At 44.8% G+C, this 25,776-nt stretch overlaps 1 protein-coding gene across 18 annotated transcripts in view; it reads right to left on the bottom strand.

The window, feature by feature from the left end:
- The window catches only part of DHRS7B (dehydrogenase/reductase 7B), a 43,871-nt gene extending 18,555 nt beyond the window's left edge, over nt 1–25,316 (bottom strand). For 2 of the 18 annotated variants that reach the window (XM_069543080.1, XM_069543083.1), the window contains exons 1-2: nt 24,847–24,910; nt 16,079–16,162 (exon numbers count right to left, since the gene is read on the bottom strand). Coding sequence is in view for 2 of the 18 variants with exons in the window: in XM_069543068.1 (XP_069399169.1) it covers nt 610–731 (122 nt within the window). In the remaining 16 variants the exon portion in view is untranslated. Of the gene's footprint in view, nt 1–609; nt 746–2,362; nt 2,963–16,060; nt 16,163–16,496; nt 16,632–24,572 lie in introns of those variants that run through there. The other 16 variants (XM_069543075.1, XM_069543074.1, XM_069543085.1 and 13 more) reach the window with 15 other exon arrangements.
- Nucleotides 25,317–25,776: the final 460 nt, after the last annotated feature.

Genomic DNA, 25,776 nt, shown 5'->3' with positions numbered 1-25,776 from the left:
GGACGGACTTAGCGATTATCACACCAAGTGAAGTAAGTCAGAAAGAGAAAGATAAATACCATATGATATCACTTATGTAGAATCTAAAACGTGACACAAACGAACACATCTATAGAAACGACTCAGACGTAAAGAACAGACTTTTGGTTGCTGAGGGAGGGAGAGATAGAGTTGGGGGGGGGGTTGGGAGTTTGGAAATAGCAGATGCGAACTACCATATATAGAATGAATTAGCAACAAGGTCCTACTTGTATGGCACAGGAAACTATGTTCAATATCCTATGATAAACCATGATGGAAAAGAATATGAAGAAGTATATATACAACTGAGTCACTTTGTTGTACAGCAGAAGTTTACACAACACCAAATCAAAGTTTAAAAACAAAAAAAGGAAACGTGGCTGCCACAACAGTCACGGAGGCTGACACAGCAAGCAGAGAGCGGACAAGGACTCCAACGTCCCATCCACCCCTTCCTCACAGCCAGGGAGAAGCAGGATGAAGATGAGCTCACCCAGCAAAGCACACCATTGACACAAACACAGCTCCATGCACCTTTTCAAAGCCCAAGTCAGCACCTCTGACCTAAAGACAAGAGAAGCCACACACCGTCTTGGACACATCTGGTGTTCCTTGAGCCCCTGACACAACATCGCTCGCCAGCCTGGGTCTTCCAGCCCTGGGGACCACTCTGCCCGAGGCAAATACGGCACCAGGTGAAGGGGGTCCATTCTCGGCCCACTTTCTGTAAGGAGAATGCACCTGCATTCAGTCTGGCAAGTTCTCAGAATCAGAACGTAAAGTAAACTGGAAACCAGCACCCACTCTGCCCAGCAGCTCAGGACCATGGTGGGAAAAGGGACACCCCAGAGCAAGCCACTTATTTTAGAGTCAGGTTCAGTTTCAGCATCACTTCCCTGAACAGGTGAAGCTGCAAACATTGACAGTCTCACTCTGGGAGTTTCTCAAATTCTTAAAGATCTCCCAGCTTTCACTCTGCTCTGCTGTGCACACGGCCACACGAATGGACCCCTGGGTTTTCCAGACTCTCGGAGGCAGCTATGCCGACTCCTTTCTGTCTCACTCCCACCGGTGCGGGCAGCCAAGACAGCGGGACACAGAAGTAGCTTAGCGGCCTTGGTGCAGCGTCTGGGCCTTCTCTGAGCAAAAGAGCAGAAAAGAACTGAGTCTCGGCTGGCCATATTTCCTGATCAGGAAAGAAATCTCCTATAGAAACCAAAGGGTGTGTATTGGCGGGTGGGGGGGGGCACAGTTTAACATGGCACATGTGTTTATATGTTTTGCTTTTTATATCAAAATGCTTAACTGCTAGCTGTAGATATAAATGGAATACAAGACTGGAGGTTAAAAAAAAGGGGGGGGAGTGGGGAGAAAAATCTTGCTCACAATTCCCAGTGTTTGGAGATGAGCTTATAGCACGAGGTGCAGTCAGACAGGATGGGAAGCACATGGAGAGAGGGGAGGCGGGCACGCACCAGCCAGGTGTCCCCTGGACTGGAAGCAATGGAAGCACGACCACACACTGAGAGCCACGCCCACTCTCTCCAGGGCAAGTCAGGAGCCCGGGATCGGCAGTGTTTCCAGGCCCAAGTCAAGCGCATGAAGGTGGAAGAGCCCCTTCACGGGCGGCAGGAAGGTCGTGGGTGTGCACTGCTCTCTGCTCTCTACTAAGGCTCTTTAGACGGGCTTTCAGAACCTCACTCTGGAGCTCCGAGGAATCAACCTGAAGCAGGCTTGTCACTGCTTATGCCATCTGTTCCATCTTCCATCCTTCAGTCAAAATCCTACACTGCATTTCACAGATGGAATCAGTTCCTAAGATCCCTTTCTTCTCTCAATTACAAAAATAAAATCAACTGAAACTTCACTAAAAACAGGTTGTTAGAATCCACTCAAAAACCACACACAGGAATTAAACCATTAACAGCTACATCTGAAAATCAAAGGCAGGGATCTGAGAACCCTCCAAAGTCAAAGATAATGAAGAGTTCAGGTCTGTCAGGGTCAGTCATGAAATAATTTGCCATGTTAAGTACAAGAAAATGGGGCAAAAGGGTAGAGAGGGGTTCCAACCGGGCGGCAGGACACGGAGGCCACACAGCAAGGAGGGGCCTGGCAGGGACAGGAGTCAGGCTCCCGTTCCCACAGCCCACATTTAATTCCACACAGCTGTTCTGCTAAAGGTGACCTAAGCTACAGGTCATGCTTGTGACCCATATCTGAAAATACATATCTAATTTCAGAAAGTAAGAACAGAGTGAAGCCACTCTTTTGTGGTCCTAAGCGTACGAGAAGCAGCAGTGAAGGCCATCTTCGACAGGGAAGACGAGACAGCACCTACCTCAGGCGGCCGGCGCTTCACCAGCAGCAGCTCCCAACACCGAATCTTCTCTGGTCTTTTGACCTGAAGCAGAGTGACTCAGACGGGAGGCCAGAGGATACCTTCAGGTCAGCAGGCCCTCCCTGGAATGCTGGAATGAGCCACGGACGGGTGGCCTGCGGGGTGTATTTTGAGATGCCAGCCTTAGGGCCCCCAGTTTAAAGGAGTGCAGGCCAGCATTAGTGAAGACAGAACCAAGAGGAAGGCCTGAGAGTATTTCAGACCAGCTCTGGGGCGTCCCGTCCTGGAAAAGCAACCACACTGAAGCGGGCACTGCTCTGCAGTAAGACGCTGAGCACCGACTGCCCACAGCCCGGCAGGGAAGGTGGCAAGAGGGGTGCCAAACAGAGCTCCAGACCCTGCAGGGGGACTGCTGACACAAGCACAGGGTGCTGGAGGCTACAGGCCAAAGTCTGCCTTCGGTTTTTAAAAACAACACTTAACGATAGCTGCCCAGACACCATGTCACGGAAAGCAATTCTGGTTTCTAATGTGCTTTATAAAATGAATTTGGTATTAATTTTAGAAGATGCCCATGCGACCTTGCCCTCTTCCTAGAACACACACCAGACCTGCACCATCACCCCAAAAGAAACCACACAAGGCGGTCATTGCAGTGGTAAAGCAGAAAAAGTACCAAGCTGGCACTGGGGAGGGCAGTTCAAGTGCACCTGTTGTGTCCTTGACACGCGAGCAGATTTGCTCTCTGCAACTAACTTGTGCTAACGTACAAAATGGAGCTGACTATTCCAATGAGAAACCACGTGGGAAGCACTCTGTAAATGCTAACGTCCTGCTGACTCACAAAGTGACTGAAAAAAAGCACTTCCAGGGAGGATTTCAGACAGGAACTGCACACAGGCAGCCATCTTGAAGGCCGTTCAGCAAAAAGACCAAGCTCTCTACTTTCCAACCACATGTCACGTGCAGAGCCTCTCAGCTCAGCTCCAGGACGGCTCTGGCCTACCCATTCATCTATGGCGCGTCGGCTGCCATTTGCACCAGGAGCTGGGCGGGCCAGGGCTGTAGGGCGATGGACCAGTGAGACACAGGTTCTGACCTCATGGAGCTCACAGCCCAGACAGACGGACTGATGATAAAAAAACAAACAAAATTAAATGACTAGACTTCTGATAAGGTAGCCTGTCTAGAGGACAAGCCTCACCTGAAGCTTTGATTCAAAGTCAAAACCACCCAAACAGGCGTGCTGGCCACACCGCACACAGCCCACCCCAGGGCAGCTGCCAGCTGCAACTCCCGAGTTTTAGGAGAGAACACTGTCTAACTCATTCCATGAGACCAGCAAGAAAAAACACTGTAAGAAAACTACAGACCAATATCCTTTTTGAACAGCGACACAAAAAAACCCCTAACAAACCGAATTTAGCAGTATAGTAAAAGGATTATACATCCCAACCATGTGGGGTTTGTTCCTGGGATGTAAGCAATGTAATACACCACATCAACTGAAGGAAATAAAAACATGATTGTCTCAATCGATGCAGAAAAAGCATCTGATTAAGAAATAAGCATCTGATGAAATTTAACACCGTTTCATGATGCAAGCACTAGGAACAGAAGGAAACTACTCAACACAATTAAGAGTCATAGACTAATAAACCTCCATCAAACATCAGACTCAACGATAAAAGAATGAAAGCTTCTCTTCTAAGATCAGGAACAGAGCAAGGATGCTGACTTTCACCACCTCTATTCAACATAGACTGAAAATTCTAGCCAGAGCAATTAGGCAGGAGAAAGAAAGAAAAGACATCTAAATTGGAAAGGATGAAGTAAAATTATTTGTTTGCAGATGAAAGGATCTTGTTTGTGGAAAATCCTAAGGACTACAACACACACACACACACAAAATGTGTTTTGAAATGTGTTAGAATAGAGGACTTCCCTGGTAGTCCAGTGGCTAAGACTCCACGCCCCTAATGTAGGGGGCAGGGATTCAACCCCTGTTCAGGGAGCTAGATCCTCCACCAGTTCACTCGTTCAGTTGTGTCTGACTCTGTGACCATGTGGACTGCAGCACGCCAGGCCTCCCTGTCCCTTACCAGCTCTTGGAGCTTGCTCACACTCATGTCCATCGAGTTGGTGATGCCATCCAACCATCTCACCCTCTGTTGTCCCCTTCTCCTCCTGCCATCAATCTTTCCCAGCATCAGGGTCTTTTCCAATGAGTCAGTTCTTCACATCAGGTGGCCAAAGTATTGTCCATGTGTCAGGAAGCAACAGTTAGAACTGGACATGAAACAACAGACTGGTTCCAAATAGGAAAAGGAGTACTTCAAAGCTGTATATTGTCACTCTGCTTATTTAACTTCTATGCAGAGTACATCATGAAAAACACTGGACTGGAAGAAATACAAGCTGGAATCAAGATTGCCAGGAGAAATATCAATAACCTCAGATATGCAGATGACACCACCCTTATGGCAGAAAGTGAAGAGGAACTAAAAAGCCTCTTGATGAAAGTGAAAGAGGAGAGTGAAAAAGTTGGCTTAAAGCTCAACATTCAGAAAATGAAGATCATGGCATCCGGTCCCATCACTCCATGGGAAATAGATGGGGAAACAGTGGAAACAACGTCAGACTTTAGTTTGGGGGGCTCCAAAATCACTGCAGATGGTGACTGCAGCCATGAAATTAAAAGACGCTCACTCCTTGGAAGAAAAGTTATGACCAACCTAGATAGCATATCCAAAAGCAGAGACATTACTTTGCCGACTAAGGTCCGTCTAGTCAAGGCTACAGTTTTTCCAGTGGTCGTGTATGGATGTGAGAGTTGGACTGTGAAGAAGGCTGAGCGCTGAAGAATTGATGCTTTTGAACTGTGGTGTTGGAGAAGACTCTTGAGAGTCCCTTGGACTGCAAGGAGATCCAACCAGTCCATTCTAAAGGAGATCAGCCCTGGGATTTCTTTGGAAGGAATGATGCTAAAGCTGAAACTCCAGTACTTTGGCCACCTCATGCAAAGAGTAGACTCATTGGAAAAGACTCTGATGCTGGGAGGGATTGGGGGCAGGAGGAGAAGGGGACGACAGAGGATGAGATGGCTGGATGGCATCACTGACTCGATGGACGTGAGTCTGAGTGAACTCCGGGAGTTGGTGATGGACAGGGAGGCCTGGCGTGCTGCGATTCATCGGGTCGCAAAGAGTTGGACCCAACTGAGCGACTGAACTGAACTGAAGAGTCATCTCTTGTGTTGTTGGAAGAGGGTGTTTGCTATGATCAGTGCATCCTCTTGGCAAAACTCTGTTAGCCTTGCCCTGCTTCATATTGTACTCCAAGGCCAAACTTGACTGTTACTCCCGGTATCTCTTAACTTCCTGCTTTGGTTTGAGTTCTAGAAGGTCTTATAGGTCATCATAGAACCATTCAACTTCAGCTTCTTCAGCATCAGTGGTTGGGGCATAGACTTGGATTACTGTGATATTGAATGGTTTGTCTTGGAAATGAACGGAGATCATTCTGTCATTTTTGAGACTGCACCAATGTACTGCATTTCAGACTCTCTTGTTGACTATGAGGGCTACTCCATTTCTTCTAAGGGATTCTTGCCCACAGTAGTAGATATAATGGTCATCTGAATTTAATTCACCCTTTCCAGTCCATTTTCACTAGAGAAAGAAATGGCAACCCACTCCAGTGTTCTTGCCTGGAGAATCCCAGGGATGGGGGAGCCTGGTGGGCTGCCGTCTATGGGATCGCACAAAGTCGGACACGACTGAAGCGACTTAGCAGCAGCAGCAGCAGCAGTCCGTTTTAGTTCACTGATTCCTAAAATGTCAATGTTCACTCTTGCCATCTCCTATTTGACCACTTCCAATTTACCTTGATTCATGGACCTAACATTCCAGGTTCCTATGCAATATTGCTCTTTACAGCACTGAACTTTACTTTCACCACCAGACACATCCACAACTGGGCACTGTTTCCACTTTGGCTCAGCCTCTTCATTTCTTCTGGAGCTATTTCTCCACTCTTTTCCAGTAGCATATTGGACACCTACCAACCTGGGGAGGTCATCTTTCAGTGTCATCTTTTTCCCTTTTCATACTGTTCATGGGTTCTCAAGGCAAGAATGCTTAATGGTTTGCCATTCCCTTCTCCAGTGGACCACATTTTGTCAGAACTCTCCACCATGACCCATCTGTCTTGGGTGACCCTACAGGGCATGGCTCATAGTTTCACTGAGTTAGACAAGGCTGTGATCCATGTGGTGAGTCTGGTTAATCTTCTGTGATTGTGGTTTTCATTCTATCTGCCCTCTGATGGATAAGGATAAGAGGCTTGTGGAAGCTTTCTGATGGGAGGGACTGGCTGTGGGGGAATCTGGGTCTTGTTGTGATGGGTGGGACCAGGCTCAATAAATCGTTAATCCAATTTTCTGTTGATGGGCGGGGCTGTGTTCCTTTCCGGTTGTTTGGCCTGAGGCCAAACATGGTAGGGATCAGGAGGACTTATGCCAGCACTGTTGTATTCAGTGCCCCAATCCTATGGCAGGCCACTGTTGACCCACGCCTCTGCCGGAGACTCCTGGACACTCACAGGCAAGTCTGGGTCAGTCTCTTTTGGGGCACTGCTCCTTTCTCCTGGGTCCTGGTGTGCACAAGGTTTTGTTCGTGCCCTCCAAGAGTCTGTTTCCCCAGTCATGTGGAAGTTCTGAAATAAAATCCCACTGGCCTCCAAAGCCAAATCCCCAGTGGGTACTCAGTCCCTTTGCCCGATCCATAGGTTGGGGAATCTGTTGTGTGTCCTAGAACTTTCACAACAGTGCAAGAACTTCTTTCATATAATTGTTCTCCAGTCATCTGCTCAGTGGCTCTATGGTGCGGCTAATGGCCACCTCCTCCAAAAGGATTTATGTCACATGCAGTGCCTCCCAGGTCTGCTGCAGCCAGAGCCCCTGTCCCCGCGACAGGCCACTGCTGACCCATGCCTCCGCAGGAGACACTCAGAGGCAGGTCTGGCTCAGTCTCTGTGGGGTCTCTGGGTCCTGGTGTGCACATGGTTTTTTGTTTGAGACCTCCAAATGTCTCTGGCAAGTATGGGGTTTGATTCTAAACATGATTTCACTCCTCCTACCATCTTGTTGGGGCTTCTCCTTTGCCCTTGGATGAGAAATACCTCTTTTTTGGTGGAATCCAACATTCTCCTGTTGATGGGTGTTCAGCAGCAAGCTGTAAGTTTGAGTTTTCGCAGGAGAAGAGGCGTGCACATCCTTCTACTGTGTCATCTTCCTACACGTTGCAACTAAAAAGTCCCACTTGCTGAAGGAGGAAACAGACAGAACAGGCTCCATCTTGAAAGCAGGACTCCAGCTCGGGTGGGACTGTGGACTTTGAGCTATATGCCCAATATCTATGGAAACGACATACCAACTGGAAAACCAGACCCCCCTCCCCAATGGAAGAGCCCAGGGCTTGTACCTAGACTCTCTGTCTCCTAAAAGAATACCCTAATTATCTGTGTAACCAAATAGAATCATAAATTCTATTATGCTTATTGGGGTATGACCACAGGCCTATTGATAATTGGCCACTGTTAACTACCTAGGCTTAAGGCATACAAATCACAGGTTTAAGGCATACAAATCACAGGTTAACTTTGATTGTATCTTTCTTTTCCTTTGTTCAGACTAGTTTCAGAGAATTTGGGGAGGTGGCTTTGAGCACGTACACTTAGAGTATATAAGGTTTTCACAAAAACTGGTCGGGGTCCTTGGCTAAGAGGAGACTCTGCCTTGGGCCCACTGGTGTAATAAACTGCATTCCACTATCTGCATTGTCCTTCTGAGTGAGTTTGTTTCCTAGAACACGTGGCTACAACATTGCCACAACTAAAGATCCCGCATGCCACAACTAAGACCAAGTGCAGCCAAATAAATCCATAAAAACTTTAAGTAAAATAAAATGTGTTAGAATAAATCCATTCAGCAGCAAGACACAAAGTCAACACACACACACAAACTCCGCTGTATTTGTATACATGAAAAATGAACGGTCTGAAAAAATGTACAAAAACAATTCCACTTACTATAACAACTAAAAGAACGAGATACTTAAGAATACATCAGGGAGGTGAAGACTTATACAGTGAAAACTACAATATATTGCTGAAAGAAATTAAACAAGACATAAATAAATGGAAACATATCCCACATGCATGAAGTAGAACACTTATTACTATTAAGATGTCAATCCTAATCAAAACAATCTGCAGATTCGATTCAGTCCCTATCAAAATCCCTACTATGTCTTTTGCAGAAAGAGAACTCATCCCAGAATTCACATGGAGTCTCAAAGGAACCAAACAGTCAAAAGAATCTTGGAAAAGGGCAAAAAAGCTGGAAGAACCACTTTCTAATATCAAAACTTACCACAGAGCTAGAGTAATCAAAGCAGTGTGCTGGCACAAAGACAGACATAGACCAATGGAATAGAGAGCCCAGAAATAAACCTTTGCATATATGGCCAAATAATTTTTGATAGGGATGTTAAGACAATTCAATGGGGAAAGAGCCTTTTAAGCAAATGACGCTGAGAAAACTGGATATCCAAGGACTTCCCTGGTAGTCCAGTAGTTAAGACCTCATGCTTCTACTGCAGGTGGCACAAGCTCAGTCTCGTGCTCTCTTCATGCGGTGTGGCACAGCCAAAAACAAAAAATCAAATTAAAAAAAAAAAACCCGTATATCCACATGCAAACGTTCAAATTTGGACCCTTTTACAAAAATAAACTCAAGATGGATCAGAGACCTCAATGTAAGACCTAAAGCATATTTCTTAGGAAAAAAACAGGCAAAAGCTGATTTTGCATTGCACTTGGTAATGATTTCCTGGATAAGACTCCAAAGGCAGAGGTAACAAAAGAAAAACTAAATACCCTGGTTCATGAAAATTTATGTGTTATGCATTAAAAGACACTATTCACAGAGTAAAAAGGTAACCCACAAGGTGGCAGAAAATATTTTCAAATCATATATCTGATAAGAGAGCAAATATCTAATGTGGAGAACTCCTAAACTTTGAAACAAAACAACCTGATTCAAAAATGGGAAAAGGACTTGAATAGACATTTCTCTAGAGAAGATATAAAAGCAGCCAATAAGTATATGAAAAGATGCTTAATATCACTGCTGCTGCTACTGCTGCTAAGTCGCTTCAGTCGTGTCCGACTCTGTGCGACCCCACAGACGGCAGCCCACCAGGTTCCCCTGTCCCTGGGATTCTCCAGGCAAGAACACTGGAGTGGGTTGCCATTTCTGTCTCCAATGCATGAAAGTGAAAAGTGAAGGTGAAGTCGCTCAGTCGTGTCCAACTCTTTGCTACCCCATGGACTGGCTCCTCCGTCCATGGGATTTTCCAGGCAAGAGTACTGGAGTGGGTTGCCATTAGTCATTAGTAAAATGCAAATAATAACTATGAATACAATAAGATACCACCTCACACTCTTTAGAATGACCGTTATCAAAAAAAAAAACAGAAAATGCAAAGTGTGAGGGTATGGAGAAATTAGAACCTTATATACCGTGGGTGAGAATGTGAAATGGTATGGCCACTGAAAAAAACACTATGGAGCGTCCTCAAAACAATTAAAAATAGAATTATCACATGATCCAGCAATTCTACTGCTGGATACACATGCAAAAGAACTGAGAGCAGGGTCTTGAAAAAACACCTGTGCCCCCATGTTCACAGCAGCATTATGCACAACAGAGAAAACACAGAGAGACTACCCAAGCAAAATGTGATACGTGAATACAACAGGATATAGACACATAGTTCAGCTTGAAAAGGAAGCAAATTCTGACACATGCTACAACGTGGATGAACCTTATAAACATTTATGCTAAGTGAAATAAGCCAGACACAAAAGCAAATACGACATGAGTCCACTTACATGAGCTACTTAGAGTAGTCAAATCCGTAGGGGCAGAAAACTGGGGGTTGCCAGGCGCTGGGGGCAGGGAAGGAAATGGGGAGCTGTGTTTTAATGGGTACAAAGTTTCCATTTTACAAGATGAAAAGAATTCTGGAGACAGATGGTGGGGATAGCGGTACATTATAAACGTATTTAGCACCTTTGAACTATACCTTTAAAAATGGTTAATGATGTAAATTTAAATTATGTATTTTTTTTACAATAAAAATATTTAAGTATGTCACCCATAAAGGATAAAACATTAAATGCTATCTAATTTCAAGTAGGTTCATGCCTGAAATTAGATAATTTAAAAATTCTAACATTAATTTCCTCATGGATTTGGACAGATTTGCCTTGGCCCACTGTTCTCTCTTAGACAATTTACTTAGGATGATGGTTCACTCTGATTTCCAACTCCAAGTTATTTTTAGAAATGAAAACATAATTGTGAAATGTAACTATGAAAGGCCCTTTATTCTGAGGCCATTTTTATAATGCTTCCACTTGAAGCATCCTCACTTTAATGCCAGAAAATATATGGAAAGGACCCTCCATCCTGGAAGGACTAAAGAAGCAGAGTAACCAGAGAGGGTTTCCCAGAGCCAGCCGCTAAGCTTTCACTTAAAAATAGCTTTGCCGGGGCCCTGTCACTATTTCCAGCACCCCACCAATCACTCCCCAAGGACATAGCCCTGTCGCCAAAGGTCAGGGCACAGCGGCCATCAGTCAAGCTGTTTATCTCAACAAACACTGTTGGCAGCTTTACTTTTCCCCACACCAATTTCCCCCCATATTTCTCACTCAGAGCCTTTTCAGGCTTGGAAAAAATTACTTGGCAAAGTCCAGAGCTTATCGTAAAAGAAAAAAAAAAAAAAACCTTAAATCAAAAATGTCTTTCATGCTTTCACCACATTTATTGTTAGAGTATGTAACAACAAAAAGGCTATCTTTTTAAACTGCATTTAAACCAGAAAGTCAATATACACTGTTAAATAACAAATTTTTCTGGTCATGTTAGCATTAATAAGCTTAGCCACAGAATAAGGTGAAAGCAAACACATTTTAAAATCAAATAAATGAACCAGGAAATGCAAGATTTAAGTTTCTTTGCTCCCAGTGTAACAAAATGCCGATGCCTTTGACACCGGGATTGACACCAGGCAGTGGGTATATGGGAGTTTGCTGTGTTTTTCTCTTCGAGCGTTTCTATAATTTCTCCTTCATGCTCAGATTTGCTAAAATAAGGTTAGAAAAGTGAATAATTAGCTACATTCTAAGTATCAACCTTGTAAAGTAAAGCTAGCTAAAAAATACTACCAAATAGAACATTAAGAGGAACAAACTGGCCAATGTCAAGTGGCAGTGCCATCTTCATGGGCAGCAAGGTGGGTGGGCCTTGATTTGGACCTTCGATGGTACCTGAGACCAGGTTACTGCAGAGCAAGTCACCTGACTGTCCCAGGCCCACTCTAGTTTCTATAATTTTTTTTCTGCTTACTTGTTTCCTAAAGTGGAAGTTTAAAGGGTTGATTCAGATCTTCTTGTTTAATACGTGTATTCCACGCTATACAGTTCTAAGCACTGCTTTCACTACTTCCTCCACGTTGTGTATAAGCTGTGTTTTCAACTCTATTTAGTTCCCCCCTCCCAAATTTTTACCACTCTGTGCAGCCTGTGAGATCTTAGTTCCCCAACCAGGGACTGAAACCGGGACACGGCAGGAAAAGCACGAAGGCCTAACCACTGGACTGCCAGGGAACTCCCTGAGTTCAAAACATTGTTAAGTTTCTCTAAAGATTTCTTTGTTGACATGTGTTATTTAGAGATGTACTGTTTAATCTGCAAGTATTTGGGGATTTTCCAGCTTTCTGTTACTGATTTCTACTTTAGTCCCATTGTGGTCTCAGAGCAGTATGTTTTCTATTCTTTTAAATCTGTTAAGGTGTGTCTTTATGGCCCAGAACATGGTCCAGCTTCAGAAGAATATGTGATGTACTTTTGTGGGATGAAGCAGACCACAGATGTCAGTGATACTCAGGTGACTGATGGTACTACTGAGTTCGAAGAAGTCCTTACTGCTTTACTGCCTGCTAGATCTGTCTGTTTCTGATAAGTCGTACTGAGGTCTCCAGTGACACTAATTCATTTATTTCTCTTTGGAGTCCTATCGGTTTTTGCCTCGTGTAGCTTGACACTTTGATGTTAGGTACACACACATTGATGAATGTCATGTCATCTTGGAGTAGTGACCCCTTTATCATTATGCCATGTCCTTCTTTATTCCTGATCACTGTCCTTACTCAGAAGTCTTCTCTAAAATTAATATAGCTACTCCTATTTCATTAGTGCTGGCATGGCTCTCTCCCTTCACTCTCCATCTATATGTGTCTTTATATTTAACGTGGGCTTCTTGGATATGTATATTAATGTATACAGCAACCTGAATAATACACCCCAAAGATGGGGGGATTCCATATGTGGACCTCCAGAAACAATGAGTATGTTATCAAACTGATGCGGTGAAAGGGACTTTCAGATATAGTGAAATTAAGGACCTTGAGATGGGGAGATTATCCTGAATATATCTGGCCCAGTATAATTACAGGGGTCCTCACACAGGGAGGGAGGAGGGTTGAGTCATAGACTAGATATGACAAATGCTGAGCAACAAGAGGTTGAAGTGATGTGAGGAGGCCCTGGGCCAACGGATGCCGGTGGCCTGGAGACAGGGGGAGGCAAGTGGACAGACTGTCTTTCAGAGCCTACAGAAGGAACATGGCCTGCTGACACCTTGATTTTAGGACTTCTGACCACCAAGACCATAATATAATAGCTTTGTGGGGTTTTAAGCTACTGTGTTTGTGGTAACTTATTACAGCAACAATAGGAAACTAATATAACATTTTTCATCAGATTTGGAGATATCAGGACATTATTTCTTTAAATACTTTTTTCCTACCCCATTCTCTCTCTCCTCTTCTTCTGGGACTTCCAAAGGTTGGTACCCTTGATATCCTGTGGACATCTGCAGCTCTCTTAATTTGCCTTCCACCTTTGCTCTGCTCTTTAGATTGGGTGATTTCTACTGATCTTTCTCAAGTTTGACTGCCACCTCAAATCTGCTACTGAGTCCCTCCAAACCGTTCTTCATTTCAGTTACTGTGCCCTTCAGTTCCAGAGTTGGTACCTGGTTCTCTTTTATATGTTCTCTTTATTCAGATTATGTATTTATAGGATCAATTTGTAGGATCAATGTCATCATATTTCCCTTTAACTCTTTAAACCCGGTTTCCTTTAGTTATCTGAACATATTTATAAGAGCTGTTTTGGAGTCTCTGTTCTCTAAGTCCAACATTTGGGCCAACGTGAAAAGCAAAGGAGAAAAGGAAAGATATAAGCATCTGAATGCAGAGTTCCAAAGAACAGCAAGAAGAGATAAGAAAACTTTCTTCAGCAATCAATGCAAAGAAATAGAGGAAGACAACAGAATGGGAAAGACTAGAGATCTCTTCAAGAAAATTAGAGATACCAAGGGAACATTTCATGCAAAGATGGGCTCGATAAAGGACAGAAATGGTATGGACCTAACAAGCAGAAGATATTAAGAAGAGGTGGCAAGAATACACAGAAGAATGGTACAAAAAAGATCTTCATGACCCAGATAATCATGATGGTGTGATCACTCATCTAGAGCCAGACATCCTGGAATGTGAAGTCAAGTGGGCCTTAGAAAGCATCACTATGAACAAAGCTAGTGGAGGGGATGGAATTCCAGTGGAGCTATTTCAAATCCTAAAAGATGATGCTGTAAAAGTACCACACTCGGTATGCCAGCAAATTTGGAAAACTCAGCAGTGGCCACAGGACTGGAAAAGGTCAGTTTTCATTCCAATCCCAAAGAAAGGCAATGCCAAAGAATGCTCAAACTACCACACAATTGCACTCATCTCACATGCTAGTAAAGTAATGCTCAAAATTCTCCAAGCCAGGCTTCAGCAATACGTGAACCATGAACTTCCTGATGTTCAAGCTGGTTTTAGAAAAGGCAGAGGAACCAGAGATCAAATTGCCATCATCCACTGGATCATCGAAAAAGCAAGAGAGTTCCAGAAAAACATCTATTTCTGCTTTATTGACTATGCCAAAGCTTTTGACTGTGTGGATCACAATAAACTGTGGAAGATTCTGAGAGAGATGGGAATACCAGACCACCTGACCTGCCTCTTGAGAAATCTGTATGCAGGTCAGGAAGCAACAGTTAGAACTGGACATGGAAAAACAGACTGGTTCCAAATAGGAAAAGGAGTACGTCAAGGCTGTATATTGTCACCCTGCTTATTTAACTTCTATGCAGAGTACATCATGAGAAACGCTGGACTGGAAGAAACACAAGCTGGAATCAAGATTGCCAGGAGAAATATCAATAACCTCAGATATGCAGATGACACCACCCTTATGGCAGAAAGTGAAGAGGAACTAAAAAGCCTCTTGATGAAAGTGAAAGAGGAGAGTGAAAAAGTTGGCTTATAGCTCAACATTCAGAAAACAAAGATCATGGCATCCGGTCCCATCACTTCATGGGAAATAGATGGGGAAACAGTGGAAACAGTGTCAGACTATTTTTTTTGGGCTCCAAAATCACTACAGATGGTGACTGCAGCCATGAAATTAAAAGACGCTTACTCCTTGGAAAAAAAGTTATGAGCAACCTAGATAGCATATTCAAAAGCAGAGACATTACTCTGCCAACAAATGTCCGTCTAGTCAAGGCTATGGTTTTTCCAGTAGTCATGTATGGATGTGAGAGCTGGACTGTGAAGAAAGCTGAGCACCGAAGAATTGATGTTTTTGAACTGTGGTGTTAGAGAAGACTCTTGAGAGTCCCTTGGACTGCAAGGAAATCCAACCAGTCCATTCTGAAGGAGATCAGCCCTGGGATTTCTTTGGAAGGAATGATGCTAAAGCTGAAAGTCCAGTACTTTGGCCACCTCATGTGAAGAGTTGACTCATTAGAAAAGACTCTGATGCTGGGAGGGATTGTGGGCAGGAGGAGAAGGAGCAACAGAGGATGAGATGGCTGGATGGTATCACTGACTCGATGGACATGAGTCTGAGTGAACTCCGGGAGATGGTGATGGACAGGGAGGCCTGGCGTGCTGCGATTCATGGGGTCGCAGAGAGTCGGACATGACTGAGCGACTGAACTGAACTGAGGGTCAGCTTCCATGGAATGCTTTTACCCTCTGAGTTCAAGTCATACTTTCTTGTTTTTTCATGTCTTATAACTTTTTTTTGAACACCTGATACTACACCTGACACGACTACATCAGTGTCATTCTGACACTACACTGCAGCAACTCTAGATTCTGATTTTCCCTGTTGGAGACTGGTATAGCTACTGGTGGGGTTTTTTTGTTTGTTTGTTTGTTTGTTTAATAACCTGCCTATTCTAAATCTACGGATTTTGTAGTTCAAACCCATGTTATTCAAGGGTCAACTGTAGTTAAAATTTCTTTATCTCTTTTCATTCACCAATGAACAATAAATCAACCTTCTCTTTTTTCATTAATCGAGACCCTTCTACACAATACAATATTCTACAACATGCAACACACCAATGAATATAACAGACATTTTCCTACAAAGTTGTATTTAAAAAAAAAATTCTAAGTAAACTTTTTGAAGAGTAACCATTTGAGCAACACTGAAAAAAATTACCATAATTTAAGAAATTACTTATTGAGGACTTTCCTGGCGGTCCAGTGGTTGGGACTCTGCACTTCCACTGCAGGGGTGCAGGTTCAATCCCTGATGAGAGAACTGGAACATGGCACAGCCAAAAAAAAAAAAAAAAAAGAGCTGATTACAGCAAATGAATTCAAACTACTGGCAAGCAATACTCAATCACTTCAGCTGCCATCAACAGATCTGAACCTCCAGTAAGCAGTTTAGGAGCCAAGTCTCAGGTTACCCTGAACTTCAGAAGACGGGAGGGACAGCTCAGGTAGAATCTAAAAGAGAGGCCATTGAATTTCCTTAGCTTCCGAGCAGAATTTACAGGCCATTCAATATCACTTTCCATCCCCATATTTACAAGCTTCCAGAGCAGACAAACGGAGGGTTTATTTCTGCATAAAATCATAACATTACCTACCAAAGGTCTTGTGCTTTGAGACTGGTGTTAAATGGAGTCACTGATACTGAGGTCCATGTGACCAAACTTCACCTAACCAGTTTCAGCCTCTTCCAGAAATGAACTTCCCTGATGGTCCAGTGGCTGAGAATCCGCCTGCCAGTGTAGGAGACATGGGTTTGATCCCTGGTTTGGGAAGATTCCAAGATGCCATGGAGCAACTGAGCCCGTGCACCACAGCTGCTAATCCTGTGCTCTAGAGCCCACGAGCCCCAACTACTGCAGCCAGTGTAACACAGCTGGAGAGCAGCTCCCGCTCACCACAACTAAAGAAAGTGCACGCACAGCAATGGAGACCCAGTGCAGCCAAACAAATAAATGAGTAAGAAATTAAGGATGTTTTATTTCTCCTTCAGAAAAATAGCACAGATGGCCACCCCAATCACCAGGTGAATTTAGAATGAAAGCACATACAGAAAATGGTGCTGTCTCATCTTTTTACAAGGAGACAAACTATCATTAATCTTGAGACTATGTATGCAATGGTCTACAAATGGTAAGGGTGTCTCTGTTTTGTAGTCTCATCAGCAGACTACCTTTATTGTATCCCACTTTTGGTTACTGCCTGTCTAATACTTCCTTCTCCACATTTGTGGACAGTATTTTCCAGGGTGGCAGGAGATATTATTTTTATCTTTCCTCAGCATAAACGTAGCAAAACTGTATTGTCATTAGACCACTTCATTGGTCCCACTCTGACAGCTCTCTCAATAAGGAAAAGGTGGGGACTTACTTCCCTGGCGGCCCAGGGCTTACGACTTCATGTTTCCACTGCAGCGGGTAGAGGTTCCATCCCTGGCTGGGGAGCTAAGATTCCACGTGCTGTGTGACACCCCACCTAGATTACTGCAAAGACATCTTACTCACAACTGAACTTATGTCCTTCCTCTGGGTTCTGATCTCAGGCACACAGGTCAGAAAACAAATCAGCCCTGAACTTCCCTCTTCTGTCTCAGCCCAGAATGAACGTATTACCACTGATCCTACCTTTTAAATAGCTCTCACACCCATGACTTCCACCTCCACCAAAGAAGGAGCTAGAGTGATCTTTCATAAATACACCTGCTGGTTCTATTCTCCTGATTGAGATCCTTCAATGGCCTCCCACCATTCAGAGCAGAAGCCCTGAACAACTCTCATGACCTGTGAGGCCTGCAAGGTCTGACCCCTGCCTACCTGTCCAGCCCCATCTCCCTGACTCACTCCCTCTCCCTCTCTGTCCTCCAGCCCCAAATGGGACCTTAAACTCCAGGAGGACAGAGACCATGTCTGTTTGCTCATGCTATGTCCCTAGCACAATGCCCAGCACACAGCAGATGGCAAATAAACACATCTGAAGAATAATATTGATAGAACAACTGTAGCATCTTAAATGAAAGGCAAATAAATATATGTTTGTAGCCTAGGTAGCTAACATAGGACTTGGACCATCATGAGACTAAAAAATGTTAAATAATTTTGCAAACCAGAGATAAACAGGATGAAATACAACACTGGCAACACCTGTTTATTCAGTTTTGCCACACAAGTTACCGACACTGAGGTCTCTGCTCCTCCAGACACCCATCCCAGCCAAGGCAACCAGAGGCCTAACCATGTCTGAAGGAGGAGACCAGGAGCTGGAATACTGACACAGTCTGTGGAGTTGATTATATGAAAGTGAAAGTTGCTCAGTCGTGTCCAACTCTTTGCAACCCCATGGACTATACAGTCCACTCCAGGCCAGAATACTAGAGTGGGTAGCCTTTCCCTTCTCCAACAGATCTTTCCAACCCAGGAATCGAACCCAGGTCTCCCACATTGCAGGTGGATTCTTTACCAGCTGAGCCACAAGGGAAGCCCAAGAATACTGGAGTGGGTAGCCTATCCCTTCTCCAGTGGATCTTCCCAACCCAGGAATCGAACCAGGGTCTCCTGCATTGCAGGCAGATTCTTTACCAACTGAGCTACCAGGGAAGCAAATACACCCTGGGGTGCAGCATTGCTCAAATGAGTTCCAAGCTGTGTCTGCGTCTGCCTTGGAAGCACTCTCTACCGCTGGCCCATAAGGACCAGACACGGCCCCTCCGACCCTTGGGGTCTCACGTGAGTCCTCCTTCTCTTCACTCTTTGCTCAGCTGAACTCCAAGTCTGTCCTTAAGGTCTCAGCTGAATACTACCTGCTCAGGAAAGCTGACCCTGTCCTTCCTCACCTTAGCTGCTGCCAGTGGCCCCATTATATATCCTCACAGCCCCCTCTACTGTCTCCACGGTGGGTACCACCACTAGTGTCAATATTTAGTTGGTCATTTTCTACTTGCGTTCTGTCTCCCATGCTAGACTGATTGCTGATGACTTGCTACTTCAACCCAAGTTGCTACTTGAGGACAGGGGCTGTGTCTGCTTTGGCCATCGGTGTATCCCCAATATATAGCAACTGCTGGTACAAACCAGCTGTTCCTTAAAGATCTGTGAATGAAGGGATGAATGAAATATACAGATAAGCACTAGCTTTTGGAGTGACATGAAACTGACTCTGCCCTTACTATCTCAGGGATAAATTTCTTCCCATCCCTGAGTTCACTTCTTCCACTATAAATGAAGATAAATACTCCTACTTTACAGGATTATTGTAGGGACTGAATAATCCAATAACTGCTTAGCATAGTGCTAAGACTCTCGGTGACTATTAAATATTATTTTCTTAGAAAATGGAGAAAAAGAGGAGTGTATGTGGTAGGGAAGACACATTCCATGCTCTAGACTCAGGCACAAATATAGCTCCCTAATGCAAACATATAGTTGTAAATCTGAATAAAAAATACTTTTAAAGCATTTATTTATTTTTATTTATTTGGCTGCACTGGGTCTTAGTTGCAGCTTGCAGGACCTTCGGTCTTCCATTGCTGCAAGCAGAATTCTTAGTTGCAGTGTGAGAAGTTAGTTGCAGCATGTGAGATCTAGTTCCAACCAGGGATTGAACCTGGGCCCCCTGCACTGGAAGTACAGAGTCAGCCACTGGACCACCAGGGAAGTTACAGAATAAAAAAGTATTTCTAGATAATACTATAGGAATGTATCAGCTAAAAGAATCATGAAATAGACCTGTCTATCTGACAAACTATAGTCCACGGGGTCTCAAAGAGTCCGACACAACTTAGCAACTAAACAGCAACAGCATAGAACCAAGCGTCTTGGAGGATGTCAGGTGATCACATATTTACTTCCTGGATTCTGTACACAGCATCAGGTTCTCTCAAAGCAAAGCACATGAAGAATCCATTATTTCAGGGAAGGAAATTCCAAACCTGGGCTTCAAAACCTAAAGGACCTCAGTCCAGCAGTGCTGACCTCAGTCCAGGACATGTAGTTAGAACAACAGGTTTTCACCTTTAGGACAACTGCTCTTCCTTTCTAGTAGGAAACTCCACACCTTAATGACAAAACGGCCCTTTGCTCCAGTGTCCTCCAGCATCCCAGGGTTACCTGCTTCCCCCTTCCTGTGGCATTCCACATCCCCCAGAACTCCCCATTTAACTCTGTTTCCATCTTCACTTAGATCTTCCTATTTTAGACACACTATTTAACTTCCCCAAGTATCAATTTCTTCATCTGTACAAACAGAACTAAAAACGTACTTTCTTTTTGACTACATGGCATGGTATATGCCACACATTCAGTTCAGTTCAGTTCAGTCACTCAGTCATATCCGACTCTTTGCGATTCCATGAATTGCACCATGCCAGGCCTCCCTGTCCATCACCAACTCCTGGAGTTTACTCAAACTCATGTCCATCAAGTCAGTGATGCCATCCAACCATCTCATCCTCTGTCGTCCCCTTCTCCTCCTGCCCTCAATCCCTCCCAGCATCAGAGTCTTTTCCAATGAGTCAACTCTTCACATGAGGTGGCCAAAGTATTGGAGTTTCAGCTTTAGCATCAGTCCTTCCAATGAACACCCAGGGCTGATCTCCTTTAGAATGGACTGGATGGATCTCCTTGCAGTCCAAGGGACTCTCAAAGAGTCTTCTCCAACACCACGGTTCAAAAGCATCAATTCTTCGGCGCTCAGCTTTCTTTATAGTCCAACTCTCACATCCATACATGACTACTGGAAAAACCATAGCCTTGACTAGATGGACCTTTGTTGGCAGAATAATGTCTCTGCTTTTGAATATGCTATCTAGGTTGGTCATAACTTTTCTTCCAAGGAATAAGCGTCTTTTAATTTCATGGCTGCAATCACCATCTGCAGTGATTTTGGAGCCCACAAAAATAAAGCCTGACATTTTTTCCACTGTTTCCCCATCTATTTCCCATGAAGTGATGGGACCAGATGCCATGATCTTAGATCCCTAATCCATCTACAACACAGAAAAAAATCAAAACAAAGATCCTTGCCAATAGTTTAAATGTTTTTTTTTCTTCCCCAGAGTCTGTGTTTTTTACAATAAAAACCCTCACCCACCCTATTAATTAATATACTGAAATAAAGATGATGCTGTTAAAGTGCTGCACTCAACATGCCAGCAGATTTGGAAAACTCGGCAGTGGCCACAGGACTGGAAAAGGTGTTTTCATTCCAATCCCAAAGAAAGGCAATGCCAGAGAATGTTCAAACTACTGCACAATTGTACTCACACGCCAGCAAAGTAATGCTCAAAATTCTCCAAGCCAGGCTTCAACAATACATGAACTGTGAACTTCCAGATGTTCAAGCTGGATTTAGAAAAGGCAGAGGAACCAGAAATCAAATTGCCAGCATCCATTGGATCATCAAAAAAAGCAAGAAAGTTCCAGTAAAACATCTACTTCTGCTTCATTGACAACGCCAAAGCCTTTGACTGTGTGAATCACAACAAACTGTGGAAAATTCTTCAAGAGATGGGAATACCAGACCACCTGACCTGCCTCCTGAGAAATTTGTATACAGGTCAAGAAGCAACAGTTAGAACTGGACATGGAACAACAGACTGGTTCCAAATAGGAAAAGGAATAGGTCAAGGCTGTATACTGTCACCCTGCTTATTTAACTTACATGCAGAGTACATCATGCAAAATGCTGGGCTGGATGAAGCACAAGCTGGAATCAAGACTGCTGGGAGAAATATCAATAACCTCAGATACGCATATGATACCACCCTTATGGCAGAAAGCAAAGAACTAAAGAGCCTCTTGATGAAAGTGAAAGAGGAGAGTGAAAAAGTTGGCTTAAAACTCAACATTCAGGAAACTAAGATCAGGGCATCCAGTCCCATCACTTCATGGCAAATAGATGGGGAAACAATGGAAACAGTGAGACTTTATTTTGGGGGGCTCCAAAATCACTGTAGATGGTGATTGCAGCCATGAAATAAAAAGTCACTTGCTCCCTGAAGAAAAGCTATGATCAACCTGACAGCATATTAAAAAGCAGAGACATTATTCTGCCAACAAAGATCTGTCTAGTCAAAGCTACAGTTTTTCCAGTAGTCATGTATGGATGTGAGAGTGGAACCATAAAGAAAGCTGAGCGCCAAAGAATTGGTGCTTTTGAACTGGGGTGTTGAAGACTGTTGAGAGTCCCTTGAACTGCAAGGAGATCCAACCAGTCCACCGTAAAGTATATCAGTCCTGAATATTCATTGGAAGGACTGATGCTGAAGCTGAAACTCTGGCCACCTGATGCGAAGAACTGACTTATTGGAAAAGACCCTGATGCTGGGAGAGATTGAAGGCAGGAGGAGAAGGGGACAACAGAGGATGAGATGGTTGGATGGCATCACCAACTTGATGGACATGAGTTTGAGTAAGCTCCAGGAGTTGGTAATGGACAGGGAAGCCGGGCATGCTGCAGTCCATGGGGTTGCAAAGAGTTGGACACAACTGAGCAACTGAACTGAACTGGAATAAAATATATGATCCCAAAGAATCTCCAAATGTTGCAAAGAAAAATGATTAACTAAATGGTCCTCTATTTCCATGTATACCCATTTTCAGGATGCCTTCCTTTAAAGCAAGCCCTATTAGGATAACATATACTTCAGTTAATCTGGAAATCTCATCATGTTGCTTCAGGGAATAGCAAAATGCCACCAAGAGAATCCCAGAGAGAAGGAGCACTCAGTGTCACTGGTCACCCTTTACCAAGGCCTAATCACAACCCTACCCCTTCCTTCCATCTCACTCCCACCCAACAAAAGTTGGGAACCTCCATCTGGCTGGTAAGATGTATTATGGCAACAATTCAGATTACCTTTATATATAAATTCTTGAGCTAAGACCTCTTCAAAAGCAATGCCTATACTGGAATGAGTATGTTTTATATAGAAGACTAGTCTTATTTTTAAATGATTTTATTTATTTATTTTTGGCTGTGCTGGGTCTTTGTTGCTGTGTGCAGACTTTTTCTAGTTGCCACAAGCAGGGGCTACTCTCTAGTTGTGGTATGTGGGTTTCTCATTTCAGTGGTTTCTCCAGTTGGGGTGCATGGACTCTAGAACTCGGGCTCAGCAGCTGTGGCGAAGGGGCTTAATTGTGGCTCACAGACTTCGATGCTCTGCAGCACGTGGAATCTTCCTGGGCCAGGGATTGAACCCGAGTCTCCTACATTGGCAGGTGGATTTTTAATCACTGGACCACCAGGCAAGTCCAGAACCCTACCTTTATTTATTTATTTGTATTTATTTATTTATTTTTAGACGCCTACCTTTAAAAGCCTGCTTCCCTCATTTATTGGCTGTGGGTGCTCTCAGCACCCAAAATGGTCTGGAGTACCAGTCATGCCACTCACTACACTCTCCTGCATTAGGAGTAAGAGATATCCACACAGTCATTCTGGTGGGCTCTCAAAAAAGTCATTTCCCTGCCTATCCTTCTTAAGAATTAGATCATTTTTGCTGCTTCTGTCCCTGAATCATGGCTTCCCTGGTGGTCAGTGGTAAAGAATCCGCCTGCCATGCAGGAGGCAAAATGTGTTCTATCCCTGTGTCCATAAGAACCCCTGGAGAAGGAACTGGAAACCCACTCCAGTATTCTTGCCTGGGAAATTCCATGGACAGAGGAGCCTGGCCGGCTGCACTTCATGGGGTCACGAAGAGTCGGACACGACTCAGCAATCCCTGTATCACCACGTTGAGGATCTTTTTTTCTATCTGCCATTTTTCTAACAACTGACTTTCTCTGTTTTCCCCGCATACAGGTTGGAAGACGTGAAAAGCACTTCCTGGTAATTCCATTAAGAGAACCAAGTATTATGTTCACTAAACATATGTGTATATAAAGGTCAAAAGTTATTTTAAAAGTAACTTGTCAACTCAAACCACTACAGCAAAACAAACTAAAAATAGGGTTTTATGGGTACCATTTGTTGAGCCTGTTCTGTGCCACATGTAGTTGGAACAATTGGCTTTCACTTTTAGGACAACTGCCGTTCCTTCCTAGTAGGAAACTCCATGCCTTAATGACAAAATGTCCCTTTGCTCTGGTGTCCTCCAATTTTAGAGCCCAGGGTCACCAGCTTCACCCTTTCTGTGGCATTCCGTTTTCCTCAGTACACCCCATTTAACTTTGTTTCCGTCCTCCCTTAGATCTAAAATCTGACTTTCTCTGTTTTCCACACACACGGGTTGGAGATATCAAAAAAAGCACTTCCTGGATCGTGTACCATCCACGTGCAACCTCACCTCGCTTCTCAACAAACTCATAGGTGGGCATTCTGCACATCAGAACACAAGTCCAAGCCGCACAACTTGGGGACGGCAGAGAACGGGCCGCAAGAGCCTGAGACGTCGTGGCCGTCCCGCGGGCGCGCAGCAGGCACCACCCTGCTCTGCCTCCGAACAAGGGTACCTGCTGCCCTAACTCTGCACGGGCCAGGTGCCTCAAGCCCCGGCCATGCCAGGCGCGGAATCGGGGAAACCTGGGTAACCGGATCAGCCGCCCGCCTACACCCACTGGTAGCCGAGCCAATCGAGGCTCCCTTGCGGCTCAGTGGTAAAGAATCCGCCCGCAATGCGGGAGACCTAGGTTCGATCCCTGGGTTGGGAAGATCCCCTGGAGAAGGGAAAGGCTACCCACCCCAGTATTCAGGCCTGGAGAATCGCAGAGTCGGACTGAGCGACTTTCACTTTCACATTCAAACCGAGGCTCAGGGAGTAGCGAAGGGGAGACTCTGCACCAAAAAACCGCCGAGCCCGAACTCCGGCGCGGGCGCCCCTCCAGGTCCGCTCAGCCTCCACATCGCTTCGTTCCCCTCAAGAGGGCGCGACGCGCTCGAATCGGGATCCGCCGCGCGCCTCAGTTCAGAGCGGGACCCCAGTAGCCACCGAAGTTCCCCCGCTTGCAGCCCTACCTGGTTGCTGCGGAGACCATGACGCGTCAACACCACCAGCCCGTGACGTATTTTTCCCTCGCCCGGTGATACGGCTCTGTCCAATCACGGCCGTGAGACTGCGCGTGCGCCCCTCAAGCCACAGGGAGGAGCTGCGGGATGGGGGTGGTCTGAACGTTGTCCTCTGGTGTACAGGCCCTACTTCCACATTCCGGAGGGAAATTAACAAAGTCACGGTGTGAGTTTCGTGCACTCTGCTGGCGTGGGGGGAAGGGAGGGCAGGGAACACAGAGTTGGGGAATGTGTGTGCTCAGTCGGCTTACTGGTGTCCGACTCTTTGCGACCCTATGGACTGTAGCGCGCCCAGGCTCCTCTGTCCTTGGGATTCTCCAGGCAAGAATACTGGAGCGGGTTGTCAGTTCCTTCTCCAGGGGATCTTCCCGACCCAGGGATGGAGTCGTCTCTCTTGCGTGTCCCGCATTGGCAGGTGTATTCTTTACCACTAGCGCCACCTGGGAAGTCATGAGACTGTATGCTAGGTAGTATAAAGCCTTAGTGATTAAAGCCGTGTAATATTGGCTGAAAGATAAATTAAAAAATAAATGGGAAAGAAGAGAGGCCAGGAACAGACTCGGGGGTATGTAGTCACGTGTTTTCTCACAAAGGAGTCACAGTAATGCAATAGGAAAGTTCTTAGCAAGAAAAAGAGCTTGATCTGTTGAATGTGGTTGTCAGGGTTGGGGGATGAACCCCTACTTCATGCAAGAAAATAAGTCCAAAATGCGTTGTGTCGTGGTCTGTGCAAGGGTTGGAAAATAATTTCCAGACATGAGGCAGAATCAGAGGAGAATAGAGTTTCTTAGAGCAGGAGACGTGTTAGAACAGTGGGCCAACATCCCGATAGATCCGGGAGAGAAGACCCTTTTCATGGGTTAGCAGTGCTTAGTCGTG

This window comes from Ovis canadensis, chromosome 11 (genome assembly GCF_042477335.2).
Source record: "Ovis canadensis isolate MfBH-ARS-UI-01 breed Bighorn chromosome 11, ARS-UI_OviCan_v2, whole genome shotgun sequence".
In the NCBI taxonomy this organism is placed as follows: domain Eukaryota; kingdom Metazoa; phylum Chordata; class Mammalia; order Artiodactyla; family Bovidae; genus Ovis; species Ovis canadensis.
The sequence above is the reverse complement of the archived record's forward strand: the minus strand, read 5'-3'. Positions and strand labels throughout refer to the sequence as shown.